We start from the raw sequence: 15,995 nt of genomic DNA, 5'->3' as shown, positions 1-15,995 counted from the left end.
GGTCGGTCGGGATATCGCGCGAGTGCACGTTACCGTTTTTCGACCGTAGTTGGAGGGCAATGAAAACTTTTTAAAAACGAAAATCCCAACGGACGAACTGGAGAATTCGTGTTCGGGTGGCTTGACGGCCCAATTCGTTTTCAGACAGAAAAGCCATTCGCAATAACAACAAATAAATTTGCATTATTATTATTTACATGTCATTAATGTCATGAAGTGCATCTCAAAAGTCTGCAGAAGAATGTGACGCAGTTTTTTTCGCACGGAAGCGCTGGGGTGGAGGCAGCCGGAGCCGGCGCCACCAAATAAAACATTGCCCAAGCTCTGTGGCCCGACACTGGGACGCTTGGCCAACTCCATCGCGACTCCACGCGTCGTCGCCATTTTTCAAACACGACTCCTTCACCATAGAATGGAGAATGAAGGAGGAGTGCATTGCGAATTGACTCACTGGTGGGCGTAAGTCAACTTGTCGTGTCGCACGTGACTCGGTTCTACCTTGTACCGTCATGCGGTTTTGCTCCTTATAATGGTAATTGTTTTGTCTCCAATGCAGTGCAAGCATGGCGGCTTTGAGTCATCGTGGATTTTTTTTATTTGTTGTAAGTAATGAGTTAATTGAAGGAATGAATGCTTTCCTTCAGCTGCCAGCACCACGACTCGACTACTTGGATGCAAAACGAGGGCACGAAGAGAGCATGGCCAAACAACCCAAGCCAGGACATCCTAACACATTCCTGATCATGATCATCAGTGCACCGTTCAACACTATACATACGTGGATCATCAATACACATACATTCTATTTCATCCGTCAGACAAGTTCGATCCACTGCTGGATGAAGGCCTGTCCAAGCCGTTGCCATCTACCCAGGGGCCTGTGAAGCTACAATGCATCTATAGCTCCTGCAATAAAGCTGATATTATCGCACAATCTCTGTGGTGAATATTCTCATGAACATGCTTCCTCCTTTACACTCTTACAGACGACACTATTTTTAATTTACCAAGTAAGGCGCAACCGAGCTATGTAGCGCTATTTCAGAAGCCACCTGGCTATCGCAAGTGATAGATCAGCGAAGCGGCTTATCATGTGGAAATGTATTGCAGCCAAATAATCTAAACGCACGTTGATTCTCAATGTCGAGTGAAAAACCAGAGGACCCGGAGAAAATGTACGCGACCACCGGGTGAATATGCAAACTACATCAGGCCAAAGGGTTTGGATCGAACCCACGACCTCCTGTATACCAGGCGAGGTAGTTAACATCTCCTAGCCACCGTGATGCCTAAGATCTTGTCGGACCTGGGAAGCTAATCCGGCTGGAGCCTGGTTAGTTTCTCAGACAAGACGCTTCCTGTGAATAGTGAATGCTGTGGACTTGGGCCGAGGTCGCCAGAAGTTGGCAGCAATGCGACACATGCTTGGGGTTTTCATTTACGAGTCACGGTTGCTTGTGGGAACACGGCAGGCCCAAAATATAATTGGGAGAAGAAAAGCGTGTTGTTTCATTAATAGGACTCGCTGAGGGTGGGGGAATGCGTTGGCCGGGCTGCGGCGGGCGGCGAGATGACAACACGCACGCACTTTGCACGGCACGCAAAGAGCATCGTCTTACTCGGGCCCGCATTTGTTTGAGCGAGGAAGGTCGTGGCAGCAGCGCGGGAGGGCGCCCCCCCCCCCCCCCCCGTCGCTTGAAACCTCGTTGACTAAGCACCCAGCCCACCCCCGAAGTGTCGGTGGGGAGGGGGGCAGCGATCATCCCGCGACCACCCAAAGCGTGCGCTCGCCGCCCCTCTTGTTGCGCGCGATCCGACAAAGCGTCGGTGCGTCACGCGATGATCAAGCGTGCCCAACGGGCGGTTCAGTCGGCCCACCCAACATCTGGTGGCTCGAGTCACTGGGACCCCCCCCCCCCCACACCTCGTGCGCCCCGCCACCCCGCGTGAGTAAGAATCGTAAATTTGAAACAAAAGACGACGAATGTCAACGAACGGACGGCAGCAGATAATGCCGCGTTCTCACGAGCGCTACGGCGCACCAACCGGGCTGGCAGGCGGCTCTGGTCCGAGGTACATAAAAAGCCTCCCAACCGGGGCCAGCCTGGCACCACGTTAACCCCTTTCCCGCCGACACATCCGAGCCGTGCCAAGCGTGGTGGGGGGTGGAGAGGGCGCTCCTTCGTGGTGTGTGGGTGGTTTTCCACCGACTATTTGCCAAGCTGAGCCAGGGGCAACCCGTGCGACGACGGCCTCACGAGCAATCGGCATCCGGCTCGGGGGGCCAAGCAGGGGCCAGGGGCCGAGTCAATCCACGCCGTTCGACTTGGTGTGTGTGGGGGGTGCGATGCCGGGAGGACGGCTCGGTTTCTGCAGTGGAAAAAACCCAAGCTGGTGCTGCCCTCCCAGGCTTGCGCCGGACCGGCTCGGCACAGCACCCGGCGCGCGGTTCGGCGTGCATGGTGGGAAAAGTGGTAAGTAACAAAAAGAAAGAGGTTGCCTGGTGTTAGGCGCACTCTCATTTTTATATCAGATAACTGCACGCTTGCACGCTTTCACCCAGGCTAGCCTCGGAAGCAGTAGTGACGCCAATGAGTTGACGTGGGCCGGAGTGAGCCACACTGTATCCTGGGTCCGGTAGTGGGCTGCTGTCCCTGTGCTACCGGGCCCACTTGCCAATTTGCCATGGAACTGTCGCGCAAGAGTCTTGCTTTCCGCCTGCTCGAGTAATACGGCAAAACCGAATGACCAGGCATGTTTAAAGAAGCAAAAACTAAAAAATAAATCATGAAATAAGTGCTTTAAGGTTGTCTGGACTAGTATGTACTCACTGCCCTCTACATTTCAGATCCTAAACACACGGTCAGACGTGTCTATGAAGGTTAATACCAGCCGGGTACACATTATTTTCCGTTTGCACACCGACAGCCCAATGCGAAAGTCATTTGCGGAAAAAGGGACCCACTTAAAATTCTGATTTTGTCGGTGCCGACGGCTGTCGAGACTAGCGATTGCCGTAACGCAGTCACTCTTCTCACTCTAAAACATCCACCTTCCTGACGCGAACAGTCTCCACGGTCGCGTGGCCCCGCAAGGAGTGGCTCGTTTAATGTGGAACGAATTCACTGGGGAAAACTACAGGCGTTGTCACGTGACCAAGGCAAGCCTCGCTTAGCTCGCCCAGCAAAACAAAAAACCAGAGGGTCGGTGCACTTACATTCAGAAATGACTCCCTAACATCGCAAGGCACATGTGGGAGCTCTCAAGCCGAGAAGGCACTGCCCGAAATCTGAAAACGTAATGCATTTGGTCTAGGTCAAGAGGTCACCATGTCCAGTGCCACCAAACCGCACAACCATTGCTTGCTCCCTTCCGCTCCATGCCGCACTTGTAGCAAAGGCGACACTCGATTTCGGAGGGCCTCTTACAGCCTCGTGTCATTCCCACCGTAAAGTCGTACGGTGAATTATCCAAATCTGTGGAATTGCAAGGCCAACTGAAAGCTAAAGAGGAATCCTTTATCTGGAAGCTGGGGAACTTGTACAAAAAAATTATCTTTTGGCCTGCACTATTTTTTTCTGTTAAGAGGTTTAACCCCACCCCACCCCCCTACCGCAAACAGCCCCAGTTGGAGAGTCCTATAAAAATAAAATACTACTCGAGGGGTCCAGCCTCGAAAAAAAAACCCACGTGGCACTGAGCTCAGATGGCGGAGGGACCACGTGGTAGTGGTGGGGCCTCTCCTGCCCCTCCCCCGCCCCCCCCCTTGCCCCCTGGGGGTAAGAACCCCCCAAAAGTGTGAATAACTATCGTTGCATGTGGGTTTTTTTTTTTTCCGGGCCCGCACCGTTTCTCCGTTCTCGATTGGTCTTTCCTCATCTCGACAAGATGATTCGAAAGCCGGAGAACTGTCAAGTGCGCACGCGCGCACGCACACACACACGCACGCACGCACACACGCACCTGTGTCCAATGACTCCTTGATGTTGACCGAGCAGAAAGGTTGTCCTCCATCCTCTTGGCTGGCAGTGCCCAGGTCGTACTTGGACAGGGTTATCCTCAGGAAGGGCGCCATGGCCTCCACTCGCGACCGATTGCCTGTCTCTGCAAGAGACGAGAACGACGCGGGACACAGGGCCGTCGCGTTACCAACCAAAGATCCTCCAAGCCTCAACTGGCCGCACGCTCGCGGCTCCCGCCGTCGATCCACGGCCTGCCACTCCACGCGGTGCGGGTCGTGGCGGTTATTTTACCGCACGGGGCAGTCCTCGACGGAAGGACACATCTTCTTGGTTCTTTCGGTAAAGTCACGCAGAAGGGAAGTAATAAAATAATAAAAATAAAACATAATAAAACAATTCTCACGACGTTTCGGCCACAACGCAAGCAGCCGTCCTCAGGTGAAAACCAGGTCTGTCGAGGCGACAGCGTCTGAATGAAACAGCACACGTGCTTGGAGCATATATATAAGGACACACTTCGTTCCCGAGGCCCCATTCGTAAGTCGGAACACAACGATGCACCGGATTTAAATGCCCGTACGGGGCAGTGCTACGAAGTTTGTAATTGTTCAAAAAAAAGGGCAGCTTTGTCAAACTGATAAATTCTAAGAAATATGATACATTTGCATGTAATGCAAAAATACATTTACATGATATGCAAATGTACTCTACCCCTTTGCACAACATTCAAGAAACATCTCAAGGCCCTCTTTATCTGCGTTGGGTCAGGGCTTTCCGAGCAGCCCTGAGCTTGGCTCCGCGCCTCCGAGTTGTTGCCTTGTCTGCAAAATTTGGCGCGTTATAAATGCCATAATTATTATAATTAATACTATGATACCCAGGACCGGTTCAGATGTCAATCACCACTCGTGTTATCGGCGGGGAACCAAACTTGACAGCGCCAGTGAGCTAATTTTTTTTCATTTTTTACCATGCAAGACCCCACTGAGCTGTATAGCCTTTTATTCATAAGCGACCTGGCGGCCGAACATGATAGCCCAACGAAGTGGCTCATCATCGTCTCGTCGAAATTTCTAGCAGCAGACAAATATGCACGTCGATTCTAAATGTGGCTGGAAAAACCGGAGGACCCGGAGAAAAATCCACGCATCCACGAGATGAAAGACACCGCAAACTCCAAATATACAGCAGGCGTCAAGGGTGTCGGGGATCAGACCCCACGACCGCCTGCATACCAGGCGATGCAGTTAACATCTCATAGCCACCCCGTTCACCTCCTTCCGGACGCCAGCGTCGCAAACAGAAGGCGCTTCGCAGCGGCGGCGATGGCTTCGGGACACCACATATTTGCCCAAACCTTACTGCGGTAATGGCAGGGTACTGGCTGGCAAATTGTGCATCAGGGACAAGCGGTAAATGGGACTCGCCCCCCCCCAACACCCTCATCCTCCCGCCGCTCCAAATATTACTTCACCATCATCATCTTTACCCCGCTGCGTGTTTATTTTTCATTTTGGCTCTTTTCACTTTTATCACCCCCCCCCCCCGTCCCCCCCAACCCCTTACTTACTTTCGTCCCATTTTCTTTGGTACTACACCTCCACGGTAAATGGCGGGTCAAATTGGCCGCACGCATCTCGCTACGCTGAGAGTGCGGTTGCCATGGCTATTGGCAATTGTATGGAAGTGCTCGGACGCAACCGTTGCCGAGCCCGCCCCCACCCTCACACCTCCAGCAGGGTCAGCTATGGAAACACCATGGTCAGCCAGCTGTGTGCGTCTGTCGTCCGTCCGTCCGTACGTACGTACGTCACACCCACCCATCCATTCATCCACCCAACCGCCGCCCACCGCGCCCAGTCCATGGCTACGTACGGTGCAAGATAAGCTCAACGTGCAAAAAAATACAAAAACAAAAATCTCCCCCGTGTAGCCTTAGCAGACTGTCGGGGCAAGTGCTGTTAGCGAGCAGCACCTATGAAGGCCGGCACGGAACACGAGGGGGTGGGTGGCCAGCACCACGCGCGGACCACAACTATCACCACCACCAACATTACCACCAAAGACAAAGATCCCCCGTATAGCCTTAACAGACTGTCGGGGCAAGTGCTGTTAGCAAGCACCTATGAAGGGCAACACAGCACATGAGGGGGTGGTTGGCCATCACCAGCCTCTTTTGTCTCCCCATGATCAATTTCTGAGAACTGCTGCCGAGAGTGGACGCAATCCGAGTGAATCGGTTTAAGGATTAAAAAAAAGTTCATTTTTGATTTTCGCCCCAGACATTTTCAATTTGCACTCCTGGTGCCAAATCGAAAAGTTAAGTAATAATCCATCGAGGCTTTCGCAGCGACCAGTAGTTCCGTCAAGACGACTTGACGGAACTACTTCCACAAGTGCGCAAACGATTTTGCTTTGGCGGAAACACGAGCGCATCTCAGAACCCTCACGCGCTTGCGTGGAAACTACAAACGTAGTTTTGCAGGAGGTTAAAGGTTGCAAACCGTTGCACAACTGTGCCGCTTAAAGTACCAGTCACACGGCAAGGCCCACGAAACCAAATGACCTTTTGGACCAGAATTCTTTGCCAGCTGATGCACGCGACTCTGAATAAATATGCAAATTACGCTCCCATTGCACTCAATGACGTAATTACTTCGAGCTATCGCAAATGTCATCGCTGTATTATAAACGCAACACCCTACAACCGTAGAGATAATGCGGTTTGAAGTCTGAATGCAGCACTAACTTTTTTTGCATGACAGCCCTTTTGTTAATCCATTTCTGGATCAAGGTCTCGCCACGCCAGTCATTTGACTCATCATACTTCACCACGCTGGTCAGTGTGTTCGTGAAGGAGGGGGTGGGTTGGTTGTGGTTGGGTGGGTTTGGTGGGTGGGTGGGTTCCCAGGAGAAGTTTCAGATACCCGCTCGCGTCAGCCACGGCCTGGAATCGAACTCGCTGGGTTCGTATCGAAGCATGCCAACTGCTGCGCACAAAAAGCCAAAATCAACCGCCGTTATACCGAAACGGAGGCTTCAATATTCACGGTTGGGCAACATTTTTCCCCATTATCTTCAGCGGCCGCAGCTGACGGGGACTTCCGTAATTTGAGCAGCAACCGCGGGGCAACCACCAACGCAGGGAAGAGGAAACGAACCTCCCCGGGGTCCCCGTCGCGTTCCCGTTTCGACTCTCCGCCACAAAATTTACCAATGCCCAACAATGGGCGGCTATTGTCGCCCCGAAGCGTAATTAACGGCGACCTCGTGGGTAGCTTGGCAACGCACGTCTTGCACACGCGCACGCACGTACAAACAAAGCATACTCGCCCAAACTCACCTCCCCGAGTTAATCTAGGCAGCCTCAGGCTTCCATGGAAATGACATTATTCTCCTCTGGCTCGCAGTCACAATGAACATTATTATTATTATTATTTTTTTTACCACTGACATTTAATTTCCCGATATCAAAAATTAAACAACGGCCAAAGGCTATCGGCCCGCAAATGTATTCTACCGCTGATACAAGCACACGGTGGGTCTTCGGCGTGCGGGGGACAATCAAACTTGGAAGGGTCGTGATGCCGTGACAACGGACCGACCTTAATTGCAATGTCTATCAGCATGAAAACACTCTGGAGGATTAATTGCGTCGATATCGGAGCGCCACAGGACCACCGGAGCATTCCCTAAATGGCGTGCGAAGCGCATCCGCCGCCCATCCACACACAATTTTGGCGGACCGCTTTTACTACGGCGTTTAAAAAATTTTCACTCAAATGTCACCGGCGCATCGAGGTGGGGGGGGGGGGGCCTTTTGGTGGCGAGCTATCAAAAGAGCGGATTGGCGGCGCTGCGGTCGGCACTCCGCTGCGGTATGTACGGATCCCCCAAATCGCAGCGCACGCACCACTCTCGTGTGAAGCTTGTGTTGCGAATGATGGGACCAACCCCGATTGAAAAGTGGAAAAAATTGATCAGAGGAGTTGTTAACAAAAAAAAGACACACTTGGAATACGCAAAATCCGCAGCAAAAAATTCACTCGTTGCAAGCATAACAGACGCGCTTTGCCCCGACAGCTTCCGCGCCCGCTAAATATTTTAATTCCGAGACAACACATGCTTGGATAGCGTCAATGCACGCAATCCATACGTGTGCGTCATTTTTGTTTCGAACCTGCTTTGCCTTGCGCGTCAGCTGGTGCAGTGCGCAAGCCTGAACTCCATGGCAAAAACACGAAACATTATTCTTCGCCAATTTTTCCTGTTCCAAATTGCCTGTATAACGTTCTGGCAGCGCTCACTAGAGTAACGGTACAGCAGTAGCTTACAGGGAAAGGAGTAAAAAAAACACTACACCTGGCTAAGAAAATCGAACAAAAGCAAAAAAAAACTGCGCACAAAAAAACATGGACGCAGCTACACGCTCGGCATCACGGCCCAGTGGTTGACTTCTTCTCAGTGCAACTCAACTCCTGAGGGCCTACTGGCTCACAACTCGGTGTAACTATTTACAGCTTTTGGTCGATCCAGTGCTGGATCAAGGCCCCCGTGCACGCCACGTCAGTCGCAGGGATTGTTCCACCACACCTCATAACGCCGTTCCGTTACACAGGTCCGTGAACCGCCGTTGGGGATACCGACGACCCGCCACTCACGTTCGCTACGGGGCCCAGGAATCGAACCCAGGTATCGTTAGCGTTTAACGGCGCGAGGCGCTAACAGGCTGCGTCACCCAGCAATGAATAATGCACGATATTCTACAGTGATTTTTACCTAATGGCATTATTAAATCCGCATGATTGAGTCAACCAACACTGCGGGAAAGGTTAATTACCATCACCGCTCTCTTTGTGCTGTGAATATGGGCGAGTGCGATATTAATAATAATAACAACGCAGGCTCACAAATGTGAATCCCCAACCCACCCCCTGTTCATGCTCCGAGTATCCCGGCAGCCTTAGTTAGCCATCCGACGGTTGCAAGATCACAGTCGCGTGGTGGACGTTAAACTTCTGCCGAGAGAAGAGAAAAAGGGCAGGCGGGGATGGCGGGAAACAATAAAGCATCAATAAGAAAAATCAGGGTCACGTGTGAATTACGATAGCGCTTTCCCGCACGTGCCTGTCCAAGGAAGCGATGCATTCGCGATGAAAATAATAAAGGCGGTGCCAGGCAGCGGTGCGCCCATAGGCCGCGAAGGGACCAGGGGGCTGGCCTAGCGGCTCTGCCCGCAAGGACACACCTCGGCAGGCATGGCTGGGATGCTGAAGGGGGCGGGGGGGGGGAGAACTTTTAGCGCTGGTTTGTGTCTCAAGGTTTTTGGGTAAAGCCTTTGGTCAAAGTTGACAGATTTTTTTTTATCGCAAACAAAAAAAAAATCTAAACACGCATCAATAGCACTGTGACCTTACGAGGAAATGTACAGAAGAGGCAACGTTTGGGGCGATGGTCCTCCTTCATGGCACAAGAGTGAAATTTTCCATAGGGTGAGTCCCTGATTTAGCGTTTTACTCTAACTGCAATGGCTAACGGCCAGATGGACGGCCACACAGAACGGATGAAACATCAACAGGCCGATGCTCACATCTCCTTCATGAATGGAAAATTACAGACAGGCCACAGTAGTACGACTGTGGCCAAGCAACCAAAACCATGGACCGTATAAGTAAACCCATAGAGACCCATAGAGATACAAAGAGGCCCACAGAGATCGAGACCCACTCGAAGTCACTCGCTCTGTTTAGGTATTCTTTTCAAGACTCGCCTGTTTTCGCCTGCAGGCCTACACTTCCCGTGGAAGACCAGTGGCCTTGTAAAAAGGTCAATTATTGTAATTATAATTACAGCCGTCCAAAACCAGGTACGTGCCACTTTTTCGTATTCATCCATTTGAACGCTAATTTACACTTCCATCGGACGGCCAATTAAAATGTTGGTCACTTAAGTGCCGCAAAGTGCGTTTTGTGTTTACCCATTAATGAGAGGTAAAACGCAGCAGCAGCAGCAGCAGCACCACTCAACCGAGCCACTGCATCTCAATTTGCTTGCAAATTAAAATGTACTCTGAAAACACGGAGCCCCTGGCAACCGGGCAAAACAATTCTGTCGTCAAAATTCGGTGCACGCTGGCGGCTTGCGCCTGCGGACGCTGGGCCCGGCCGGCTAAGCAGGCCCCGGTTGACGCAGCTATCGGCTGCTGTTACAAAGCGGCGCAAATTCATCGGAAAAATCCATAGGGCAGGGGGGAGCTCAGGTGCCAGGTTATGAAGAGTGGGAGAGGGTAAATTGAAAGGGGGGGGTAGGATGCAGGTACCAGGGCCACACACCAACAACAGTTGCCACTCGCCACGAAGTGACAGGTGACAGTCACCACAGCACCTGTTCCAGGCAAGGTGCGCTTTGAGGCAACGTGAAGTGCCGAAGGCTCGCTCACAGGAGGTCACGGGACAGACCCAGCGTGCCATGGGTTGACCGTCTGAGGTGACTGGCGGATACACCGTCTGTGCCCCCTACCGTTTTTTTATATTTTATTGATATTATTTTTCTATCTACGTGGCTTTACCAAAAGACCCAAAGAATATAAAACACAAAAGTCAGTTTGAAAGAAATTCGTTTTCAGTGGCTTCCTGATGGCTGATAAGAGTAAATTATTTGATATCCCACTCATTCAACATAGTTAAAAAAACAAATCGCAAAATTCACCGGTATTGGCCACAAGGAAATCATAACCACGAAAGTAACACCACCTTAGGTAGTACTGACGAGTGAAATGTCTGGTCTGGGTCAATGTTTACACATCGCACCAGGTACTCATTTGAGGCCGAGTCGGGCTAGGGGAGGCCCATGACCGGTTCAGATATTCGTCATCGGCGTTGGCCGTGAGCGGGGACAAACTTGGGTCGCCGGGTTCGTAGCGCAGCGCTAACCCCCGCGCACTACCACTTCTCACTTGGCCATGGCAAATCGCTGCAGCGGGCATCCAAGGCAAGGCGCAGGAGTGAAAAACGGGCGCAAGGAAGAGACCCGTACAAGGTCACTCTCTGTCACACGCGTCTGGCGACCCTCGGGGTTGACAATTGTGCGCTCCCGCTTGTACAAGTGCGTGCGTACACGTGCGTGCGTACACGTGCATGCGTACATGTGCGTGCGCGTGCGTGCGAGGCGGTGACTAATACCGCCCCCACCACGAGCGGCGGCGGGGCGGGGGCCGAGCGACTTGTGCAGCAAAGCAAAACGACACAATTCATCCTCCCGTCGCTTCGTGCGCATTAACGGGGACACTCACCCCGTGACCACGTGACTCCTCTACCCCTCTTGATGCACACAAGGGGGGTGCGTTCCGTTCCCCACCGGGGAGGGAGGCGGGGGACCTTTGTCTGGGTAAAACGCTCACGACAACGGCGTGCGAAGGCACACGTACGCGTACGCGCACGAACGGCGCGCATGTTTTTGCTTCGGTCAAATCCACCGCCCGGATCGGGGCCCTCCGTCGCGCCGATCTGTACTTCACCGCGTTCGGTCGGCGGCGGGTTTTGTTTTGGCCGAAGACGGAGGGAGCGTGGAAAGCGTGGAAAGCGTGGAAGTCCAGGGCGCTCTACGCATGCGCTGCCCGAGGCGCAACCCCGCTTAGCTTCCGAGATAGGCCGCATGTAGTCCGGGTGACTTGGTCAAAGGTCTCCGTGTGGATAACCGTGGGGGGAAAAACATGTATTTTTTTTGTTACAGTTATTTATCATTCCACGTGCTTTGCCACGCTGGTCACCGAACACCGGTGTCTGCGATGGCCAAGGCGCGCGGCATTACTAAGGGGGTGTTGTGGATACACGGTTGACTCCTGCCAAAACTGCAAAAAAACACGGGTGACGATTACGCCAGGGTCCGCCGTCAATGTTATTACAGTAATTTACTTGTTAACCCAGCAAAGCCTCAGCCAAGCCTCTTTCGTCACAGTCCTGCTCAGGATATCTTGGCCAATTCCTACATCAGTACATTTTCTTTGCGTGCAGAGAGCCGTCCGGGAGTGCCCGGGAAAAAATCAACACCGCAATGAAGGGGATAACCCTGAAAAAATCATCGGATTATTACATTACAATAAAATTTTGGGTCGTGGCTCACGAGGTCTCTGATGCGAAGTCAGCTCCCGAAGACGTTCCCGGCGCGCGGGAGCGAAACGTCGCACATCGTGCCGAACGAGGGCGCGCGGTTACGACCCCCAAAACACACCGGAGAGCTTCGCGGTAGCGGCAGTAGCCGGTGCACGACCGCGGAAGACCGAGACAAGCTCCGTTCACCATTCATTCTTCGCGAAAACACACGCGAGCCCCAGCTGGGTGAAATGTGTAACAACCACCAGATTGACACTCGCTGTGGGCAGGGTTACGTCAGACGCGCCGCCGGCGTGGCGGATGGCAATCAGTGTCACCTTTGCCAAAAATTACGAAACCGTCGAATTTTTTACGTAATCGCTGAAGAGCGCGCGTGTGTCACGACGAGTCATGGAACAAAAAAGGGGTTTCCGTAAGCCCCCTGGTTTCATCACAGGTACGCGCGCGCGCTTAAGTTCATACGCACTCCAAATCTAAAATCAAAACGCGTCGACCGAGAGGCAATCGATGCGATGCGTGGGCCGCAATGTTGCCGACCAAGATAGCGATAAGCCGCGTCGTCGCATTGTTCACTTTCAGCGAGCAGAGTTTAAACAAAATAAATAAATATTTTACCAGGAATTGCAGGGTTTCTTTGTTGTGGTACGAAGAGAAGTTCTTGACATTTTGGTAAAGTTACCCGTACGCGTATGTCACTATATGTATCCACATATCTATTGCAAAATATAGAGAGTCAGTGCTCCAGATAAGATTTGGCTGTTTGAGTAAATTGCACAAAAATTTTGATGCAAAACACAAATCCCAGCCATTCTCAATCCACCAACAGATGAAACCTCCATAATACAGGTTTTTTTTTTGGGTTAGATCGCGTAAATACAAATGTGCCGTTAAACCCGCCAGAGCCAATTAGTATGGTTTGTCACGTAAAAACAGAACGTGCCAATTCGTTCCTAGTACATCACGTCGGCGCGTTGGAGAGCAAATCCACAACATTTACAATTAGAGTACAACATTATGAATAATATTTGTCGCAAAAACCCTACGAGGTGTTAAACAGATGAAGCCTTCCCCTCCAACGCCATGCATTCTCAAGTGATAAACACACACAGCAGCAGCACCAGCAGCACACTGCGCAACTGCCCAACGATCCAACATGGTAAGGACGTTATTATTCCCGACTGCCGGACAACATAGTGACGCACCCACTTGAGAAGCACCCTACAAACCCTCCGGGCGATGCCATATTTACTCATGTGCATGCACTCACGCGCAGGAGACGGGAAACGTTTGCCACCGTTTCATTGTGCGCCGTTGAATCTCGATTTGCGCGATGATGGTTCTCCTGCACGGTGACCCCCCCCCGTACCACCGATCAGCGCGAAAGAAGTTCAACATACGTGCGTGTACGGACGCGTGCTGAACTTCTTTCGCACCGCACGTAGCCAACCGTGCTAATCGGAGGGTAAGCACAAGAAACTAAAAACAAAAAGCGGTTCCAAGGATATGAGTTTTCAATACAGACGATTTTAAAGTGTACCGCTTTCATTATCGGAAGGAAGAGCGTTCCAGATGGCCGCAGAAGCACATCCCAAAGCGCGCGATGCCGGCAATCCGTCTTTGCTCAACGGGGGTTTGCGTGATGGCGAGCGTCAGTGGCAGCAGCTCGGCCACCACGAACCCCATGACCCCCCCGTTCATCGTGTGCCGTGTTCATTTTGCACAACAAAAGTGGAAGGATTGATAGAGGGGCAGAGGAGGAAGAGACAGAAAGCCAGGCGGAGAGATGGCGTCGGAGCAAGGGAAGGATGAGAGCGAGGAGCGAGGGAGAACGGAGCAGGAACGCGGGCTCGGGAAAGAGACACAGGGGCGGAAGTTGCACCGTAACCCATCATCGCCGATGAGCCAACGCAGCGGACAAATGATTGCGAATCCAGCGCTGTTCGCCGCTCAGCCACTTCAACTCAACCAGCTCTCGGCCCCGGTGGCCTCGACTTCAATTCCCCCAGCCACGGCTCGCGTCGGCGGCGAGTGACGTGCGAAGAGATATTCCTGGCCACCGCGCCTCCAACCTTCAACCCCCCCGCCCACAACTGACCATTACGGTAAAGTATGGTCAACCGTCACCCCCACCCCCCCCAATCCACGTATGACTGAAACAGGAGAGCGAAAGAGGCGGTCATCCAGCAGCAGTGAATGTAATGGATTGTCACAGCGGAATTGGAAGAATAAAAATGCGGAGCAACCAGAATTAATGAATGAATTTATAAACGCGCACACACACACACAATCCGAATCCATTGACAGGACAGATTAACAGGATGCTGTATGACAAACCCGGCTTCAAGTTAGACCAGACTCTTTGTAAATGTGAATAATCCGACATTTACCCCAACAAAATAACTTTTGTTTAACGTCCGCCCCATGCTTATTAACCACAGGTAAACGGGCGGGTGTGAGAGGGAGCGGTGGCGCAGTGGTTCAGCGCACTGAGCTATGAATCCGGTGACCCGAGTTCGATTTCTAGCCACGGATGACAGAAGTGGCGAGTGATCTCCGAACTGTTCCTTGGTCTTCCCTTCCCCAACTCACACCGACCGGCACGATTGGTCAAACAGCACCCCATGACTGGCAAGGCTTGACGAGTCCTCATCCAGCAGTGGATTGACAAAGGACTATTAAAAATTACAGGTGTTGTGAACGACGTCAAAAATGTGGCCTCTTATTTGGGAAATCAGTGAGACGTCATCACCGCCATAAGGAACAGCGTTCCCTCCTGTTCATACTTTACAATTTTTTTTATTTTACCAGGTAAAGCCCACAGAAGTGATCTGGCCAAAAACGATGGCTCAACGAAGTGGCATTGTCACCCGGAAAATTTATAGCGGCCAAATTATCACCCGGAAATTTTATAGCGGCGAAATTCTAATTATCATTCGGTGATGGCTCCCACAGCGCGTGGGTCATCACACCACAAGGGTTTGGAAATCCCCAAAGTTGCCAACTCCATTCCACCTTCTATCGTCCAGCGTGCCCCGACGAATCAACGTGGCACGCCTTCTCGATTCCTGCCCCGCACTCGGCCGCATGAATGCGTAACACCGCTGTCAGCCGGTCAGCCGGTGGCCGTGCGGCGGGGTAAAGCGTGGGTGCGTTCACAACACGCCCACCTCTTTCCAACGCGTCCGACCGACGTGGAAGAGTTTGTCCAAAAACATCCAATCTCGTGGGGGGTTGTGGAGGCCTTTTCGGGGAAAGAAGGGCAGGCTGTGGGCATGGACTCCATGCAGGAGGAACCTCATCACGACAACAATAGGAGATTTTCAAGTGCCATCGGTGGGGTCAGGGTGGGTATGAGCACTTGCTCACAGAGTCTGCGATGGCTATAGGGGTGGTCTTCGGTGGCGACACGGGCACAGTTGATAGCCACTGCTCCAGTGTGGGGGGGGGGGGGCACTCTCCAAAACTCCCTCTCGTGGAGGCCCTTCCGCTGGCAGTGGCGCGAGTGAGCAAATTGCAGGGCTGCGCCTTTACCGAGTTGGGAACGTCGCGGCGAAATCGCGGGGTCCCTCCCGCTACCATGTGATCACGCGGAGTAATCAATGTTCACAGGGAGCATGGATACATTGGCTTTTAATTAATGTTGCGCGCACGCACGCGGAAAAAAATATCTTCCCGATGGAAATGCGGGGGGCGAGGGGATATCCCCTCGAGTGAGAGGTTGGGGTTCGCTGAGCAAGCTCACAATAATAATAATATCCAGGGGCCTGCCTTGGCTCCTCCCACCCTCAACCAGTATATATACAAGGACGGTTTTCTTGGAATTTCTCTCACTTGATACAGCAATCGCGCTGCGACGGTTCCACCTGAAGACGGAAGCTTGTGTTGCCTCCGAAATGTCGTGATTTTTATTTTATTTTTTATT

General features: G+C 52.1%; 1 protein-coding gene across 3 annotated transcripts in view; it reads right to left on the bottom strand.

Moving 5' to 3' along the window:
* LOC144732786 (protein kinase C delta type-like) overlaps positions 1 to 15,995 on the bottom strand; it is a 101,358-nt gene that overhangs the window by 35,109 nt on the left and 50,254 nt on the right. For all 3 annotated transcript variants that reach the window (XM_078614375.1, XM_078614377.1, XM_078614376.1), the window contains exon 3: positions 3,964 to 4,104. In XM_078614375.1, coding sequence (XP_078470501.1) covers positions 3,964 to 4,075 — 112 coding nt within the window. In that variant the 5' untranslated portion in view covers positions 4,076 to 4,104. The remainder of the gene's footprint in view (positions 1 to 3,963; positions 4,105 to 15,995) is intronic.

Source organism: Lampetra planeri, chromosome 44 (genome assembly GCF_965212315.1).
Source record: "Lampetra planeri chromosome 44, kcLamPlan1.2.h2, whole genome shotgun sequence".
Classification (NCBI taxonomy): Eukaryota; Metazoa; Chordata; class Hyperoartia; order Petromyzontiformes; family Petromyzontidae; genus Lampetra; species Lampetra planeri.
This window is presented reverse-complemented; position numbering and strand designations above follow the sequence as displayed.